This window comes from Prunus mume, linkage group LG8 (genome assembly GCF_029339155.1).
Source record: "Prunus mume cultivar Tortuosa linkage group LG8, ASM2933915v1, whole genome shotgun sequence".
NCBI lineage: Eukaryota > Viridiplantae > Streptophyta > Magnoliopsida > Rosales > Rosaceae > Prunus > Prunus mume.
The window spans coordinates 6132768-6151996 of record NC_142705.1 but is presented as its reverse complement, the minus strand read 5'-3'; the positions used below and the strand labels follow the sequence as shown (position 1 = coordinate 6151996).

Genomic DNA, 19229 nt, shown 5'->3' with positions numbered 1-19229 from the left:
ACTGACTTTATATAAGCAAAGCAACCACGGCTAGATCGGTTAAAAGAATTAACTATATAAATAACCAAGTTTCTTCAACACAAACGATGACGGGAACACACCCATCCCTCAAAGAAAGCTGAGTACTGAGTGGCAAACACAAAATACATCACAGCATCTGACTAGATCTTTCTTTCAGTAAATAAAATTAAAGAATAAGTTTTACAAGAGTTCCGTTTTCTACATATTATAGAGTTCACAAACACTAAACTAAATTTACATAGACCAAAAAAGTACAGCAAATCAATACAAATTCCTTGACCAAGGAAAATTCCAAATTCCTAAGCTCTTGTTTAGATATTGTTACGAAGTAAAGCAAACCAGACCTAATTACTTTTCTCCTCGTAACCACTTCACAGGACGATCACTTCAATTCTTTGAACTTGAACAGTCGACAAACAAATTTGCTAACCCTAGTAGATAATATCAACCACGGTATAATTCCTACCTGCAAACACATAACGAAAAGACCAGAAGCACTATGAGAAAACTGTAGACCCTTATTACATAGTAATTAAAAGAGCACCTGACAGTAGTTAGATCATTTAGTTGCTATGAGCCAAAGAGACATATTTCAGCATCTCTGCTTAAGGGATCACTTAAAACCCCTTTTCCAACATAAGGTTTCACCCAGGAAAACTATAAGATAATAACAGTGTAAACATACGATCGAACTTTATTTACCATAACATTTTCATTTAAAATTCCTCCAGCCCTCCATGATAGCACTTTCCCTGCAAAGCAACAAGAAGAATCAATCAGAATTGCAATCAGTTTTGTTATACTTACTGCTACTTACTCTGATTTATGTATATAGTTGCTCCATTCTTTCTTCTTTTTCTTTTCAAAATTTAGTAATTATCCTAACTGACATAGCCTTATAGGTCAATATAACAAGTAAAAACACACATTATAGTAAAACTCAAATCATCAAGTGACAAAGATAAAGAGGAAAACAGAAGATTCTTGCAAATAGCCATACTGGAAGAAAGAATGGGACTCAATAAGTAAATATGCAACAAAAATGCATTACCAAAGGGTTGCACAAGTTGTTGTGATATGGAGGCAACAGGAACCCTCCAAAACCACCAAATCAGCACAAGATATGTTAAGACCTAAGAGGACAACCAAGTGTGTCAATAAAAAAACCTTGATTAAGGAAGAAAGAAAACTTCTGAAAAATCTAGTATACCCAGAATTACCTTCGAGATGAACAAAACTTTCAGATACAACTCATATGAAAGTTTTCTCTCCTTGCCATGCAATTCTTGATCTGGAAGTCAGGTAATAGTGTTAGAATCTCCCATCCATAGAAGGGCACCATATCTCCACTAAGAAAATAAAACCGTGCCACAACAGAGTACTGAAGCTATGAAAGACAGGAAAATATAACCGGGCATGGGGCTGAAGGAGGGGGGGATAGATACAAGAAGTAAAAAATTAAACTAAGTAAATGTAGCAATAACTTATATCAAGTGATCTTTTTTGTACTCACTTCATGTTTTCTAAATCATACATCCACCTGATGGGCAGTGCAACAAGACAAAATTTGTACTGAGAACATAGGAATTAAGAGTATATGCTATCAAAATAAAAGAAAAGCAAGTTGGCTAATCTAAATAATCAACCACTCATATCTCTGAATGAGATTGATATTTGAGTCAATAAAATGAATGTACAGGGACACCTAGTAATTAAAGACATTGAACAACTACCTAAACTGTATTAAACATTCAACCCTTTCGCTTAAGAACTTCATCTTCTTAAAGTGTATGTGGCTGCTACTATACAAACACAATTTTGAACCCAAGCATGTTGCAAATAATTATTTATTAACATATATAAACATAATTGAATGGGTGGAGTTGCAGCAACTAGTACAATTTGCAAGTTCTTTCTCTTTAGCAGCTGCCATCCTCCTTAGCTTTGCAGCTTGTGCAAATGTTGAAGGCCTGGATTCAACAAAAATAAGATCACAATCCTGCTAGTGTAAATGTAAAAACTTCGAAGATGCAATTATCAAAAGAATGCTAAGAACCCAAAAACCAAAATTAATATAGCATGTATTTAAATTGATGGAATATAAGACTTAATTAGTAAGAATCACTCACTGTGACAATGAGCTTGCCTCCTTCAAAAGGTCCTTAATTTCTCCACGCAACCGGTTTGCCGTAGCAGTCTTCACTCCCCTCTGCGAAAAAATCCAATTAAGGAATCAAAAACATGATTGAGAGAATGATTTCACACCAAATTACCATTAATTGCTTAAATGCGTATCGATAATCGTTGAAGCAAGTACCTTCTTCAACTGTTGTAGCCACCTGGAGACAAATTGGAAAACGACGACGAGTATGAAGACGAGAGGAGCTGCCACCGACCTTCTATGGCCCTCTAGGGTTTCAACCACCTCTCCCATCTCTGATGGTCTTCTTGCTCGATCCTTACCAACAACACCTTCTTCGTCCTCTCAGAATCTCAATACCACTGCCACCTCTGCATCTGGCTCGTCGTCGTTTTCTCTGTTTTTTTTCTTTTTTCTGTTCAATATCGTCGTTCTCTAATTGTTTTCTTTGGTCAATGTCGTCGTTTTCTCGGTTACTTCGTTGTTCTGACCCAAGTCCAAATGGACAATTTAGCGGCCGATATTTGCTTGGGCATGGTCCAATTCAACTTTGGCCCAAATCTAAGGTTAGAACCAAGTATCGACGTTTCACATTTACTAATTTACCCCTAAAACAATAATATCAGTAACCACTACTATTCCAGAAATGCGATAAAATCAAAGCCTAAATTTGTCATTCCAGTTTCCATGATTATTTATTGATTAATTGTTTGTTTCCTAGCTAAACCCTACTTCCATTCCAACTATCTTTACTTTCCGCCCAAGAAAAAGAGAAAAACTCTATTTCTTTCCTATTTTTTCTATTCCAGTTAGCAAAAGGAACACAGTATATAAAGACACCAAATCATCAACAAACTCTATTCTTATTTCTTGACCAAAAGTCGCTGGGACTAAGATGAAGGGAATCATTGGTAGTTGCTGGTTTGGAAGAAACTTTGTAACCGGATGCATCGATCTTCTATTAGTTTTGATGCCGCATCTTTTAATATTTTCGATCAAAGGTAAGTATTGTTGATTTGTTGTTACAATTTAATTTACTTGAATATGTAATTGTACGAAGTCAACTGTGATACTTGTTTGTGTTTTTGTTTATGGTAAATAATACAATTTTGTGTTAATAATATCTTGAGTCCTACCTACATGATGAGTTCAATACTTATATTCAAATTTATTACTAGGGTTGGGGAAGTCGAGGGCTAAGGGAAATGAGAAGCCAACCTTGATGGACCTACCCAACGATATCCTCCTTGACGTCCTTACAAGGCTGCCGACAAAATCACTTTGTCACATCCGTAGCGTATCTAAGACCTCTTTAAGCATAGTTGATAACCCATTTTTTGCTACGCTTCGTTTACTGAATCCTGCTACCAACACTGCTGTTGTTGAACTACCTCAACTTATGCTTCTTACTCATTCCTGGTCCTTTGGGCATTGGGTTCGTACCCGCTTTGCCTTGCAATCATTGAAATATAGAGGCGAGCAGAACTTTACAAAAAGCAAACATCGTTATTCACAGATTTTGTCCCAGATTTACAAATTTGATTTTGTTTTTTGCAACTTGTTTTGCTTTAAAGCAAGCGGTGGATGCTTATTGGTCAATCCTCTCAGAGAAGAAGTTCTAGATATAGAACTCCCAATTAATGACCTTGTTTCATTTCATGCTAACAAGTGGTACGGCATGGGATTTGACAGTGTAACTAGGACTCACAAGATTGTTTGTGTTTTTAAAAGGGCATCGTATCCTATATTTGTGGCTTATGTTTATACATTGGGCACAGGATCATTATCGCGACAAAAAATACATTCAGTTCCTCAATGTGAGTTTAGTAGCAAGAATGTATCTGCATACGGAGACATGCATTGGTTGATTCGTCATGATGTAGGTGGAGGAAATCCTAATCGTATTATTTCTTTCCATTTCGAGAAAGATGAATTTGTTTGGACCCCTTATCCCGATTCATCACATAGTTTTTTTTATGGTTTCCATGCCATGCATTTGCTTACCGTGCGAGGGTGTTTGGCTATTATGTCATATAATCAGCATTCTTCTATCAAGATATGGGTGATGAAAAATTATGAGAAGAAAGTTTGGGAGTTAGATTACAAAATTGACAACAAAATATTTCCTCGTCATCCTAGATCAATTAAGACTTGTGGTGAATGGGAACATGGCATATTTTTCACTCAAGAATATCCTGATATGTTTTACTTTTGGGACGTCAGAGATAAATCCATAAAACACATCAAAGCTGAAACATTACTCCCAGGCATATTCAGTTATGATACTCTTCATGATCTTCTTTGGGATGATAAGTGGAGTGAAACGAGGCTGAGTATCATCAGGTATACTGACAGCCTGATTTCCTTGAAGACTTTCGGCAATTTAGTTGAAGACTTTCGGCAATTTAGTTGAAAGACAAGTGTGCAGGAGGCAAAATCGAGTACCCATATTTTGATTTATTGAAAAAGAAGTCTGCGTAACTTGGAGTTGAAATTTTTTATTTTATTTTATTTACTGCAAACTTTCATGGATGGAGAGACTACTGTAACTTTGTTCGAGTATCATTTACGGTTATGCAATGCATTATATATAGCATGGTAAATTATTCATGAGAATTGTTTCAACTTTCAGTTTTTCCAGAATTCACTCATCTTATCTCGTCTGCTTATAAATATGAACAAAGGGGTTGATATTTTTCTTTATTTGTGCATGAACATGAAAAACACAGAGTCTTTTTTTCATGTTTTTTGTTTTTTTAATCAAACCTGTTTACAACGTATTTGATCGACCAATAAGAATATCACACGTGGAAAATAGGGGCCCACAGAGATGATAGACTGGAGGGTCAAATTGACCACACCTTGTAGACACCATCGATAGGAAGAGCGTCCGGCACCCATGATTGCCAACGAGAAGCCAACCTTAATGGACCTACCCAACGATATACTCCTCGACGTCCTTACAAGACTGCCGATAAAATCACTTTGTCACATCCGTAGCGTATCTAAGACCTCTCTAAGCATAGTTGATAACCCATTTTTTGCTAAGCTACGTTTAATTAATCCTGTTGTTGAAGGACCTCAACTTATGCTTCTTACTCAAACCTCGTCTTTTATTCCTAGCCACCGTAGCCGCTTTGCCTTGCAATCATTTAACTACAAAGGCGAGCACGACTTCACAAAAAGCAAGTATAGATATGCACAGATTTTGTGCAGTCTCCGTTCTTACAAAGTAGATTTTGTTTTTGGCAACTTGTTTTGCTTTAAAGGGATGGGTAAACGCGTATTGGTCAATCCTCTCGGAGGAGAAGTTCTAGATCTAGAGTTGCCAATTAATGACCTTGTTCAAGCTTATCATCGAAAGTGGTACGGTATGGGATTTGATGGTATAACCAGGACTCATAAGATTGTTTGTATTGTTGAAACTGAATATGCTTTCCACAGGTATGTTTTTGTGGCTTACGTTTATACACTGGACATAAGATCATCATCTTGGAGAGAAATACACTCAGTTCCCCAGTGTGAGTTTAGTAGCAAGAATGTATCTGCATACGGAGACATGCATTGGTTGATTTATTTTGATATAGGTGGAAGATTACCCAATCGTATTATTTCTTTTGATTTCGAGAAAGATTAATTTTTTTGGATTCCTTATCCTAATTCATCACAGGGTTTTGGTCATGGTATAAATCATTTGCTTAATGTGAGAGGGTGTTTGGCTATTATGTCATCTGGGAATGCTTCTATTCAGATATGGATACTAAAAAATTATGAAAAAAAAGAGTGGGAGCTAGATTACAAAATTGACAACAAAATGTTTCCAATTGATGTTATATCAATTGAGACTTGTGGTGAATGGGAGCATGGCATATTTTTAACTGACAGTTTTCGTGATATATTTTACTTTTGGGATGTAAGAGATAAATCCATAAAATACATCAAAGCTAAAACATTACTCCCAGGCATATTCATTTATGATACTCTTCATTATCTTCATCGGACAGAGTGGAGGCAAACGCATTTGAGCATCTTTAGGTATACTAACAGCATGATTTCCTTGAAGACTTTCGGCAATTTAGTTGAAAGACAATTGCGCGGGGGGACAATTTTTGAAGCAGCAAATTCGAGGACATGGAATTTTGATTGTTTGAAAGAGAAGCCTTTGTAACTTGGAGTTGCAATTGTTATTTTTTAATTTAAGTTAATTTACTGTAAACTTTCATGGATGGAGACCCGGTAAATTTGCTTGAGTATCATTTACTGTTATATGCAAAGCATTATCATAATGGTAACTTATTCGTAAGATGGCCTAACAGGTTTTCATCTCTTGTTGATTTTTATTTGTTTTCTTGCTGAAAAAATAATGGTTTTTGTGTTCTTCTGGAATAAAAGATGGATGTAAATATTTGTGTCATTCATTTTCTTTCATGAAAATTAAGGAGTCATATTAATTACGGGTTATGGGTTAAACATATCCTGACACAGCTACTATGCAATTTAAACGTACACAACCACCTTATGCTTAGAGGAGCAATAATCTTGCATTTCTGTAGAAGAGTGATATTTTTGTTGATTAGTGCGATGCACATTGCATCTATCTTATCATCATTTTTCAAAGATTTTCAATTAGGCTAAATCTCGTTGTCGGTAACAATATTATTAATGAATATCTTCTCCTCATCGTTGGTCGAGGATGAATTTGTTGAACTTTTAGTATCTGAGCCAAATTGCAGTTGATCACATTACTTTTTTTCCTGCTATATATATATATATATTACTGATCTTGAAAGATAAACTATCCACGTGGGTTTAAAATTAACATAAATGTTTAGCAGATCCACATTGGCATATGGTTCAGGTTTCAATCTAAAGATTCGAACCTGTAAATCACATATACATTGAATACACCACATATTTTCCTGAAAGCAATTAAATTGAGCATGATTCACCCAATCCGTCCAACATGGTACTTACCATTCCACTCTGATCTCCAGAAAAAAGAAGCCGAGAGTTCACATCGAAAAACAAGGCTGTGACTGGTATACCACTTAAAGAAAGATCATCCTCACTCTGCATTTTGTTTTGGGGGTGTGTGGAGGAGAACAAATAAGCACAATAGTAAAGAATTATCTAATATTCTCCACTAATCTGCAAATAAGCTCAAAATGCTTTAGTGATATCAAGAATACCACATCACAAACTGTAAAAACTAATACTAAAACTTAAATGAAAAGATGTAGTTTTGGTATGAAATATTCAACGGTCACATTACCTCATCTGCAAAACTTAACATTTGGGTATTATCTGTGATAAATTTTGCCACTGTAATGTTTGAATCAACAAACGGTATCTTCACCGTGACCTCCTTTGGCAATGATGGTGAAGACTTCGATTGGCTTTGTAGAAAATACTTTTCGATCGAACAATCATCATAGGCATAAAGATTTCCTGAATTACCAAGCAAAAGAAAGCAATCTTGTTTATGTTTGCTTTGCTCACTAAAGCTTGAAACGATCTCCATGTCGATACAAGGCTCGGGCAACTGAAGCCCTAATTTAATAGTGCGACCTTCTGTATGTTCATTCAACAAGATTACCTGCCTCATCAAAACCAAATTTTCTCAGTTGCACTCGGTTGGGATTGTGATTAAGAACCAAAAAACAAAATGAGAAATGCTTCAATAGTGCATGTTAATAATGATATGTACCTGCAAAAAGTTTGAAGGGATGGTGTCAGACCCCCCCATAACATATAGTCTACTTGCCTTCCCATCTGCATAAACCCATCTCAATGATGCTATAGGAATTTTGTCCCAACTTATAACCAACATTCAGTTTAAAGATCGGAGTACTTTGCGTACTAGGCTCTGATGGTAATTCAGTTCTTGTTGAAACACTCCAGATGAAAATATCTCCATTGCTGTACCCAACAGCAACTTTACTCCCAAAGGGGCATGCCCAGCATGCAGAATTCACTTTTTTCCCTTCATGATGAAGTGATTGCAATGCATTTCCACCTGCTGTGAATACGGTTTTGCTTTCTCAAATATCCCATAAGGATATGATACCATCTCTAAAAATTATAAGAACTCTGCATTGAAACATATGACTTAAGATTGGTAAAACTGAGAGGTTGCATTGAGGAAGGCAGAGAGAGAGAGAGAGAGAGAGAGAGAGAGGCAGTAAATTTTGGTGAGACTACCTCTTACTTTCAGCTGCTGGTTGAGGCAGTACATGTATCACAGAAGTATCACCAGTTTCTTCAGTTGGATTCCCTGATCAGATGATAAAATCAGGTTGGAAAGTAAAGAAAATGCTTATAAACCCCCAACATTTCAAAGGAAATGGTGAGGGCATAATCTATCCTCTGAGTATAAAAGGTGAAGAGGAATGCATCTAACCATGAGAAGCTGAATAAGGTATAGTGTACTTCATTTGTACTATATGCTCTTGCTCAAGCTTCAAAACTCTAACATTACCAGCAGAATCTCCAACATACCTACCATCATACATTTGTCCAATACATAAACTTACTTGAAACGAACGAACCACATTTCGATTCATCTACTTAATCCCCAACATTGGAAGCTGAAACAAACTTACATGTAGAGACTATGTTGCATGATAGTGAAAGAAGTAATATCTTCTTCAAAAGCATGCACATCAGCCAACAGGTTCTTTTCTATATCCCAAATCTAAGGACAACAACATTCCTTTTGTTAAAAACTAATCCATGCACTCATCAAACATTGGGAAAATCTCAGAGATTATAAGCATAGTGGATCAAACTTACCTCAATATGGTTCTTGGAATTCACATTTACAAGTATGCCATGGTTCTCCACAAACTGAACACAAATATCACCAAATAATATTACATGAAAATTACCACACACAAAAAAAACAGCCGGAAATTGAAAAAAGTATACATGATATTTAATACAGAACCTGTAAAAACTTGCTTGGTACTGCATTGACAGACTCAAGCAGAGCTTGAGTGTTGTCTTTGCCAAATAATTTAATTCTGCCATCCCTGAGAGTGACAAAGATACAAATGAACACTAAAATTGGACATAACATGAAAACCAATGAGGCTATTTTGGTGCAAGAAATAAATTATGAGAACTCACTTGGACGAAACTGCAAGTATTTTTTGAATGGGATCATAAGCCAACATGTTACACCCCGATGGGATCCCATAATGAAATAATAGACGCGGGTCTATATCACTGTCTTTGAGACCATCAGAATTTCCACCAGGCTACAAATTAAATTGAAAATTTTTTATGTAAATTCTAAATTGCCTTTAAAAATTAAAACCCAATAATAATAATAATTTAAAATAAAAAATAGTTTACAACTGCATTAATAAAGTGAAGTTTGACCAGAGATTAAGGCCATTGACTCTTTGACCAAGGGTAATTTGACCTGCTTGCTCGTGGGCTTGTAAGGGAGCCTATCACATGACACGTACGAGCCCATCACATGACACGTAGTTCATGTTGAGATTTTAAAATGGGCCCACAAAATCTGATTGTAGATAAACAAACATTTGATCCACCGCCCATCACATGGATAGCTTTCTCTCTTTATTGTCTTTACAAATATTAACTTTTTCTTTGTTTGCCATGAGTTGACTATAAATCCATTATATTTCCTTCATTCGTTTTCTGGAAAATGGATCCAATATAAGATCCAAATTATACAATAAGATTGATGCTTTTGGTTGTTAATAGCATTCATTCATGGAAGGTGGGAGTGCGTCAGCGATCTTTCACATTTTCAATTGGCATGCACCAAATACATTAGAACACAAATTTAGGGCATGTCCGGCATCGAATTAAAAACTCGTTATAGAAATGTTTTCTAGAAAAGCACCTAATAAATGTTTTTTCGGAACTATTATACAGAGAATATGTTAACGGGTCTTTTAAGGTTAAGATGGGTTTTCTTTCTTCGATGGTGATAGGTGGCAGCTATTTATATGGAGGTGGGGGTGTTAATCCCTTTAATAAAGTTTAAAAGGAGGTCTAATAAAACTTGAGACATACATTTAGTTAAAACCAATTTAAAGCTAAGCTTTGTGAGGTCACATCCCCTTGCAAGATGGAGAATGAGTCAAAAGAAAGGAGGAAGGATAGCAAGACAAGTAAACCCAATTAGATAAATTAATACCAAATTAAAAGAGACAAGACAAGACCCAAGAGACGATACTAAAGTTCAAAGCCATAACACTAATCAAAATCTTCTTATAAATTCTTTTATGAAAACATTGGCTTGTTTCTTATCCAACCGCCCACCTCAAGGCCCCATCCATCCGTTAAACGCGTTTCTTTCTTATTATTGACTCATGTTAAAGAAAAATATTACTATATTTCGGTGTCATTGTCCCTTTCTTCTTTTCTTTCTTTTACGATAGTCTAAGTTATAAGAGGAAGATAGTTTCTCACACACACATATTACTAAGATGTATTCCATAGGTCTACAAATCAATGCATACCCCATTGGCATTGTCCCTCTCTTCTTGCCTCTCTCGAAATAAAAAGAGTAATCCAATAACACCGAGGTATGGAAGTTTTTCTCATATTAAATGAATGAAGTAACGCATCACTATATTAAACAAATACAACATAAAATTTAGTAACTTTGTCATCCACCAAACAGACACCTATACCATCATGTCACATTCCTGACGTGATTAAGCATTGTCCATATCAAGCAAATGCAAACAAAAACCCAATCCCCTAATTTCATGTTCGTAACGCAACCAAATAATATTTTATTTATTTTTCATCCCATTTTTATTACTGTTGTCATCAAAATAATCTACAAAATATGTATATTATTATGTATGTCAGGTTAATAATTTTGAACGGCTAAGAGCATTTCCAAAGAAGGTGCTCGGGAGGGTCTGGGAAAATGTTGTTTCAAGAACACAATGCTGCGGGGCAAGGTGTGGGCCCCAAAAAAAATTGCTCTAGCCCTCGGCAGTCCCGAGGAGCAAAGCGAGTTTTGGGCTGCGTCGGGACGTCACGACGACGTCGGTATTTAAATTTTAACGTTGGCGCGTGCAACGACGCGCCAACATTAAAAATTTGACGCGCTCGCATGCACCGCCAACGGATCTTTTCCACGTGGCTCTTCCGCAATCGTCCGATCAAAGTTGTTCAAAATCCAACGCTTCTCATTTTTCCCGAATAAAAAAATGAAAAAAAAAAATCGGAAGTTGCACCCAACGGCTCTCTTCCACGTGGCGATGCTTGGCGCCCGATGAAGTTCTTCCAAAGAATCCAACGGCATGCTCAATCCGCCAAAAATAATGAAAAAAAATGAAAAAAAAATCGGAAAAAATTTGAAAAAATACCCAAAAAAATACTGATGTTTTTTCCTATAAATACCAACAAATACTCTTCACTTTTAACACCACCTCTTCATACATTTTCTTCTCATTCTACCATTATTCACTTTCTAGTCTAAATTTTTTTCACTTTCAAGTTGAATTTTTCTAGAAAAATTTATGGGTTCTTCTAGTGAAACCGGAGGGGCATGGAGTGTCATGGAAGATGTTAGCTTGTGTGAGTCTTGGCTCCACATTAGTCATTGTCCCGTAACGGGCAATGAGATGAAATTCTGTCATATGTGGAAAAAAATTCATCAGGATTTTTGTGAAAGGGTAAGTGGTACGACCCGTACAGATCAAGTACTATCTAGTAGGTGGAAAATTCTTAACAAAGAGTTGGCAAAATGGAGGTATGAGCTGAGCCTCTGGTTTTATAGAAAAATTTAGACAGATAGAGATGACACGTGGCGCAATTTTAGAGGATGAAAATCTTATCTGAAATTTGAAATTCAAATGAAATTTGGAATTGGTAATTTATCTGGAATTTGAATTTCGAAATGTATCTGAAATTCAAATTTTGAATTTATCTCAAATTTGAATTTTGAAATGTATCTGAAATTTGAAATTTATCTGAAATTTATCTGAAATTTGAAACCGAAAATCTTATCCGATATGAATAGTATTGACACGTAGGAACCCAAAAATCTTATCCGAAAATATTATCCAAATTAATTGTTTAAATAAACAAAGTTGTGAAAAAAACAAAAAAATGAATAGTATTTGCCATGGCAAGGGGCTAACTGCTGGAAACACACATTTTTGGGAGCTAGGGCAGCCACTATTCACATGAATAGTAATCGCTAGGGCTCCCCTTGCCATGGCAAGGCTAACTGGTGGAAATGCTCTAAAGGATACAACGTATATGATATCAAACAACTTTATTTGCAGATCCCCTGACAATTATTATTTTAATGATGATTTAATTCGTTATTAATTCTAGCTTTTGAGTACCCTTCTCTGTTTTTTTTCACAAGAACAAGAAGAACAAGGGGGAGGAGGAGAATAACAGTGGATCAAATTCAAAAGCATGGACTGATCTCATTGAATTGATATTGAACCATGTTCTTAAAGAAACAGAGAGATTGATTGCTGGGTTGAAAATTCATTGAAGGTTAAGAGGAAAAGAACATCACTTGCCTTTTTGGAAGCCTTCTCCACAAGCTTTCTGACAAACATTGATGATGGTGATGAAGAAGAAGATCCGGCCTATGCTCTGCGGTTTTGAATCTGAGAGACCACCAAAAACCCAACTCCGAGATGGAGACAAAGACGACTGAGAAAGCCAAAGTTCTCTGCTTTGAAACAACCGACGACAGAGACCAAAGAGAGAAGAAGAGAGGAGGAGAAGAGAGTGAAGTGAAAACTTTGAAATGAGCCGTTGATCGCAGTTTTTCAATTTTTATGTTGGAAGAGGAGTGGGACAAGATTAGCGGTTTCTCAAGGACAAAATAAAATGTTGGTTCGGATCAAAGGACGGTGACACGTGGAGGCTGATTAGGTGACCCGAACCATTAAGAAGGAAAATATGTTTGACGTCCTTGACCCTTGACTTCGCTTTCACTTAGAGCATCTCCACCCACAAGGGCAAAGTCTAGGGCAAGGGCAAGCAAGGGCTGTTACTATTCACATGAATAGTGTTAGCCTTTGCATTTGTGGTTCCACCCACAAGGGCAAAGTCTAGGGCAAGTCTAAGGTAATTACTATTCATTGTACTTTATTTTCTATTTTTTTATAGTTTAAACCATTAATTTTGATAATCTTTTGTAATTAAATTTTCGGATAAGATTTTTACCCTCTAAAATTGTGCCACGTCTGATGTAGAACAAATGTCAGATTTTATCGCTTGAGTTAGAAAAAGGACGTAGTGGGAATTTGCAGATTTGTCGTCCGAGCTCCGATTAGGACGCAAAATACCATTTCGGAAAGGGAACGACGCCACGAGTCAAACCCACAGCTTTGCTGTGACGTATGATGGATTTTGGCATTTTGAGGTCGTTTGGCCTTCCAAAACGGCATTTAAAGTTTCGTAGTTAATTTTCAGTATTTTAGATTTTAATAAAAATTATTCAAAGAAAATTCCTTTTAAAATTGTGTCACGTGTCAAATTTTGACCTCACGTGTCAAAAAAAGTGACATTGAATTGATTAAAATGGCAATTATAAATATTTTACCTCATCGGTTAAATTTTGACCGCTTTGAATGTTCGCCTTTGCTTTTGTCAAGGCATTTCTCCATTTCCCTAACTCTTTATTAAGAAGTTTCCATCTACTAGACAACGTCATTTCGGTCCGAATAGAACCCGATCTTTGACAAAATTCTCCATGAATTTTGCTCCACATGTGATGAAACTTCATCTCATTACCCGTGATAGGGTCATGACTAATGTTCACCCAAGATTGACACAACGCAATATCTTCATTCGTTGACCACGAGCCTCCGACTTCAATAGAAGATGCCATTTGTTTTTTTATACAAATGGAAAGTAGTAGAAAGAGAGTAAAAAATATTTGAAGGAGAAGAGTTTGTTTGGAGAATTGGTGTGGAAGTGAAAAATGTGAGTGGAGATGAACAAAAAAATTGGAAGGAGAAAAGTTTGTATGAAGAATTGGTGTGGAAAGTGAATAATGTGAGTAAAGAGTAAAAAATATGGGATGGAGAAGAAATTGTATGAAGATTTTAGTGTGGAAAGTAAATAAAATGGTTAGGTATTTATAGAGAAAAAATACAGAATTTTTGGGTATTTTTTAAAAAAAAATTCAGATTTTTTTCGATTTTTTGCAATTTTTAGCCAAAAACGAGGACCGTCGGATTTGGAAAAATTCCATCGGAGAGTCCCCGTCGCGCCACGTGGCACCCGCCCGTTGAGTGTCGCCATGGTCGACGCCACCGACGTCACCAACTCGGGCTTCAGCCGGCAAGACTTGCCCGTGGGCTTCCTCGGCTCGTGGGACCCACCGTGAAACCAGGCTGCTGGGCGCTGGAGCCATCTCGGGCTCTCTCTGGCAGCCCTTTACGCAGTTTGGGTTGGGCGCTGGAGGTGCTCTAAAGTGGCCTTGACTGATTTGCTCTTTTTCTAACCCCTTCTAAGTTCTAAGACATGGAAAAACATATATTGTAATACAGAAAATTTCACAATTGAGCACCTAAAAAAAAGACAGGTGGTTGCACGTACGTATTGGCACCTCATACATAGGTGGTTGCACGTACGTATAATGTCAAGTTATTATGATGAAGATTAGTATGGTGATACTTTGAATATTGCAAATTATCAATTAATGGATTAAATTATTCACTAACATGATAAAACACAGGAACAATTTTAATATTTAACCCATATAAGTTTGTAGTGTTTTAATAAATAAAGTAAATTATAAAAATTAAAGGAAAAAACCCAAAGGAATCTTCGAGGGACTAATTTGCAATTCAATAAAAAATTGCAAATGGGACTAAGAGTTTTATTTATTTATGCGAATGTGACTAAGAGTTAAGAAATGCCAACTTGCTTGCTCTCATTTTTTATGCGAATGTGAAAAATAAATTATGTTTCGGAGATCCAACCACTCATCTCATCCACTCATCTCATCTTCTGATTAATATCCCAACATCCATTCAAAAAGGGCTGTTGGTTTAGAGTTTCCGATACTTCCATTGACCAAAAGCTCACTTTGGCTTGTGCATGAACGAAAAAAACCAAAATGGATCATTCGACTGATCAGACTGAGAGTAGTACTCCATTAGCATTGGCGAATGCCGTTGACCAGGGAGCTGCAACAGACAACACAGTTTTAACCAGGGGCATGGATCTTGATGTTTTCAACGCTGCAAAAGAAGGCAAAACTGATGTCCTCAAGGGGAGACACGATCTTGACCAAATATTGACTCCAACCAAGAACACAGTCCTCCATATTTATATAGCTTTTGCAAGCAGCCCAAATTTTGTCGAACTAGAAGAAAAAGGGCTGAGGCCACCCAGCGTTGTGGATAAAATCCTTCAAACGTGTCCAGCACTGCTATCGCAAAAGAACGAGAGTGGCGATACTGCCTTACACATTGCGGCCAGACATGGGCGTGTTGATATAGTTGAACTTCTTATCGAAATTGCAAAAGCTGGTCGTCGTGAAGACCTTGAGAATGGGCCCTCATCATCAGCAGTAGAAGCCTGGCAGTGGCACATGCTCATAAGGGAAACCAGTAAGGAGAAGAACACAGCCTTGCACTTTGCAGTGCGATTTAATCACTTTCGTGTGGTGGAGATACTGACTAGAGAAGACACTGAGCTTTCCTACTCTGCTAATGACGCTGGGGAGACTCCACTTTATTTGGCTGCCGAGAGGAGATACAAAGCTTTGTTCTATGAAATACTTGGCACTTGCAAGCATCCAACTTACCAAGGCCCCAATGGAAGAACGGCTTTGCATGCTGCTGTGATTTACGGTGATGAAGGTATGTTAAGATTTTATCTACTTACAGCAGTTGTTTTTAATTAAATAAACTGATTATCCTATTATGTAGGAAGTCATGTTGCACGTTGTTATGTTTACCAAGTCTTTAGGAGTCTCCCAGTAGTGGAGCAGTTTGTTAGTAGTGTCAGTAATGAATTAAGTTAGTAGGAGTCATGTCCTTGAATTTAGCATAGTCTGGTGATGTAACGTTCTATTTAAGTTCAACTTTATCAATATACAATTATACTTTTCAGCACCTCTTCTTACCTGTGTTTGGATTTTGAATTTAACTCTACAAGGTGTATATATATAATAGGGGACGGATCCATAGCACCATATTTTTGACACAAGTTTTAAACCCTTGGATTAGCCCACTATCAATGGATGTGATTAAACAAATTAATTATTTTATTCTTTAAATAAGCAATTATAGAAAATAAATTTTAATTCACTTTTGTATTTCCTCTCTCTTCATTTAATTAAGTTTTGATGGCTTATTGACACAAGACACTTCTTCTTCTTCTCTTCTTCGTGCCTTCTCATTAACACCACATCCCTTCTTCTTCTTCTTGCTTTTTCAGTAACCCTGAAATCACAAACTAGCCATCCAATTTCAGCAAACCGTTCCATCTAAATCACAAACTGGCAATTAATCCTTAGAGTTAAGATTTATATTGATAAATTATTGTTTTAATAATCTACACAAGAAGTTGCAGAGTAGATCACATTAATCTAGCCAATTTGTGGGCGTTGGATAGAAACTGGGTCTTTGTTTCTGTTCAATCAAAATTACTTCAGAGCTAGGGAAGTAACGCGCCTTAGTTTTCATTCTCTTTATTTCCTATTTGGCTCTTGCCCTTCGTCCCTCTGCATCTCTGTGTCTCTCTTCTTCTCCATTCATTCATCTCCCCTCTACATCTTACAATTTCCCACCAATAATTATTACATTTTTTTTTAAAAAAAGTTATATTTTAATCCATAGTATCGTACATTCTAGTTTCTTCTTCTTAATATAAAGTTAAAGCTAAAACATAGCATAGCATAAGAGAAACTCGAAGAAAATCCAAATTAGTAGAGAAAATATGGAAGATTTCTTTGTTCCAACAGACCATATAGAAGATATAGCTACTTTTTTTTCCCTCTCATTTGCTTCAAGCACAAATTAATTAGTAGAGAAGAGAAGATCACAAGCAGATGATGAATGTAAAAGAAAGAGAGCGCAAAAAGTGCAGAGGCTGCGAAGGAACAAAAAAGTCTAGTGGGAAAAGAAAAGAACTAAATAAAGATAATTAATGAGATGAGAGAGAGAATGACTTCTTAATTAATATGGTATCAGAATTTTAATCCCAATGTATAAATATTAATTGAAGAAAATTTATTGTTTTGAGAAATGAAAGTACATCTCAACCATTAAAAGTTTATAGATCTAAAGGTCTAAAACTTGTGTAAAAAATATGGTGCCACAGATCCGCCCCCTATATAATAAACTTACATAATTAATTATTTTACAAATTTATAAATAAACCCAATCCTAGACATGTATTTATAAAAAAACCCAAACACTATTTAAACATAAAATCAACCCCAAAATCAACAATTGTATATTTTTTGGGTGTGTTTATAAATGAGTTTTGAGTGTGTAATGATGGATTTTGGGTGTGTTTATAAAGTGTTTTGGGTGTTGGGTTTTTTTATAATTTCAGCCCCATTTTGGGTATTTTAGTGAAACTCCCTAATTATTTCTCCTTGTCTGTTCACTTTCCAAGCAAAGCCTGGATATGTATATATATAAGATTATTATTATACACTGTTTTTAGTTTTGCATTGATTAATTATTCTTTTTATATACTTTCTAGAAATGACGGAAGAAATACTAAACAAGAAAAAGGATTTAGTGATAGTGACAGACGAAAAAGGATGGACCCCACTTCACTACGCTGCATTCTATGGTCATGCTTCGATTGTTAAACAACTACTAAACACTGATAAATGCAGTGCCTACATGGGTGACGAAGTTGATAAGAAGACCGCTCTTCACATTGCAGCCTCCAAGGGCCATGTTCATGTAATGAAACAACTTATTTCCTGTTGTCCTGATTGTTGCGAAGTGGTCGACCGAAGACGTCGAAATGCTCTTCATTATGCCTTGGAGAAGCGTCAATCTCGAATTATAGATTTTGTTATGATGGATACATGGCTTAGCAACGTCCTCTTAAATGCCAAGGATGATGACGGCAACACACCCCTCCTTCTACTTAATGCTCCTCACTACTCCTGGATTCCTTTCATTGGTGATGCTAGGGTTGATAAGATGGCATTCAATAAGGAAAACATGAACGTTCTCAATGTCATTAAAGCTAAAGATGATTTAAAATATAAGGTATGATATTTTATTAAACTTGCTTGTGTGTGACAGTACATGTTGGAATGATGAGCAGTAATTTAGACTGACAGGGTTTGAATGCTCGTACAAATTATTTTTTTATTTGATTTCAGAAAAATAACCAATTTAGTCTTCGTAGCTTTGGCTATTCCTTTTCAATTAAGTATCATCATGTAGACTTTTTCATTTAAATACCAGTTATGGTTAGGTTAAATTAATAATCCCTCGCCTCGCCCTCAATTATTAATTAGTTCGGTGATGATTTGTGTCGGAGACTCAACTGAAAAATTGCACCACTATACTCTTTGGTCTATGTTGCAGATGCGTCTCATGAATGTTTTGAAAAGGAATGGTGCAACATCAGATCGTCGAATTCTGAGCGAAAATGATAATGATGGCCAGAAATTAAAGGAAAACAAAGGTGGCGAAGACACTGAAACGAATAAAAATATAAGAGAATCCCATCTGTTAATGGCTACACTCGTAGCAACTGTTACATTCGCAGCAGGTGTCACCATGCCTGGTGGTTATTACCAAGGTGATGCATCGGGGGAAATGGCATGAGTAACGTTTCACAGCAAAATGTTACGGCCCCGGCCCCAAGTAATGGACCAACTCCGGGTTATGCAGTTCTAACAAAAAATAAAGCTTTCCGAAGTTTTTTTTTTCTTTCAATATGCTAGCCTTGTGTTTGTCCACTTATTATGTCATTATGCACCTTTTCATATTGACACTCCCTGAGGGAAAAGAGAGGTCCAAAAGGTTTTGGCATTCTATTATATATACCACTATAATGTCTGTAGTTGCAATGCTGATTGCATTCACTTCAGGCACACATGCAGTCT

The 19229-nt window shown here is 36.3% G+C and overlaps 4 protein-coding genes across 6 annotated transcripts; 2 read left to right on the top strand and 2 right to left on the bottom strand.

The window, feature by feature from the left end:
* Positions 1-158: 158 nt before the first annotated feature.
* On the bottom strand, positions 159-2582 carry LOC103340324 (tail-anchored protein insertion receptor WRB-like protein). The gene is made up of 7 exons (XM_008243721.3): positions 2339-2582; positions 2151-2230; positions 1921-1991; positions 1242-1312; positions 1073-1154; positions 724-773; positions 159-487 (listed from the first exon to the last, which is right to left on the bottom strand). The coding sequence occupies exons 1-7, from the start codon at positions 2453-2455 to the stop codon at positions 404-406; spliced, it is 555 nt and encodes a 184-aa protein (XP_008241943.1). The 5' UTR covers positions 2456-2582; the 3' UTR covers positions 159-403.
* Positions 2583-2939: 357 nt separating this feature from the next.
* On the top strand, positions 2940-4754 carry LOC148914590 (F-box protein At4g19940-like). The gene is made up of 2 exons (XM_089043144.1): positions 2940-3162; positions 3340-4754. Exons 1-2 carry the CDS (start codon positions 3057-3059, stop codon positions 4572-4574), a joined length of 1341 nt encoding a protein of 446 aa, XP_088899270.1. The 5' UTR covers positions 2940-3056; the 3' UTR covers positions 4575-4754.
* Positions 4755-6944: 2190 nt separating this feature from the next.
* On the bottom strand, positions 6945-12782 carry LOC148914589 (uncharacterized). Of its 3 annotated transcripts, none has more exons than XM_089042119.1 (10): positions 12697-12782; positions 9290-9420; positions 9108-9192; positions 8954-9007; positions 8764-8855; positions 8562-8659; positions 8363-8435; positions 7869-8251; positions 7434-7757; positions 6945-7309 (listed from the first exon to the last, which is right to left on the bottom strand). In XM_089042119.1, the coding sequence occupies exons 1-8, from the start codon at positions 12733-12735 to the stop codon at positions 8203-8205; spliced, it is 621 nt and encodes a 206-aa protein (XP_088898245.1). In that variant the 5' UTR covers positions 12736-12782; the 3' UTR covers positions 6945-7309; positions 7434-7757; positions 7869-8202. The 3 variants fall into 3 exon arrangements, with proteins under 3 accessions (XP_088898245.1, XP_088898246.1, XP_088898244.1); XM_089042120.1 differs by having other exon boundaries at positions 6945-7231; XM_089042118.1 differs by having other exon boundaries at positions 6945-7757.
* A 2472-nt stretch (positions 12783-15254) lies between these two features.
* On the top strand, positions 15255-18948 carry LOC148914588 (uncharacterized). Its single transcript, XM_089042714.1, has 3 exons — positions 15255-16002; positions 17858-18381; positions 18706-18948. Exons 1-3 carry the CDS (start codon positions 15255-15257, stop codon positions 18946-18948), a joined length of 1515 nt encoding a protein of 504 aa, XP_088898840.1.
* The last annotated feature ends 281 nt before the right edge of the window (positions 18949-19229 follow it).

Bases quoted from the DNA above. Each gene is read 5' to 3' on its own strand.
- LOC103340324 (XM_008243721.3), bottom strand. From the start codon at position 2,455: ATGGGAGAGGTGGTTGAAACCCTAGAGGGCCATAGAAGGTCGGTGGCA. The intron at 1,313-1,920 runs GTACTAGTTGCT...CCTGACTTCCAG, and splicing joins AGAGAAAGAACTTGCAAATT to ATCAAGAATTGCATGGCAAG. The intron at 488-723 runs GTAAATAAAGTT...ATGTGTTTGCAG, and splicing joins TTTTAAATGAAAATGTTATG to GTAGGAATTATACCGTGGTT.
- LOC148914590 (XM_089043144.1), top strand. From the start codon at position 3,057: ATGAAGGGAATCATTGGTAGTTGCTGGTTTGGAAGAAACTTTGTAACC. The intron at 3,163-3,339 runs GTAAGTATTGTT...ATTTATTACTAG, and splicing joins TTTAATATTTTCGATCAAAG to GGTTGGGGAAGTCGAGGGCT.
- LOC148914589 (XM_089042118.1), bottom strand. From the start codon at position 12,735: ATGTTTGTCAGAAAGCTTGTGGAGAAGGCTTCCAAAAAG. The intron at 9,421-12,696 runs GCAAGTGATGTT...TTTAATTTGTAG, and splicing joins TGGAGAAGGCTTCCAAAAAG to CCTGGTGGAAATTCTGATGG. The intron at 8,252-8,362 runs GTAGTCTCACCA...GTTTCAATGCAG, and splicing joins CCAGCAGCTGAAAGTAAGAG to AGTTCTTATAATTTTTAGAG.
- LOC148914588 (XM_089042714.1), top strand. From the start codon at position 15,255: ATGGATCATTCGACTGATCAGACTGAGAGTAGTACTCCATTAGCATTG. The intron at 16,003-17,857 runs GTATGTTAAGAT...TATACTTTCTAG, and splicing joins TGTGATTTACGGTGATGAAG to AAATGACGGAAGAAATACTA. The intron at 18,382-18,705 runs GTATGATATTTT...TCTATGTTGCAG, and splicing joins AAGATGATTTAAAATATAAG to ATGCGTCTCATGAATGTTTT.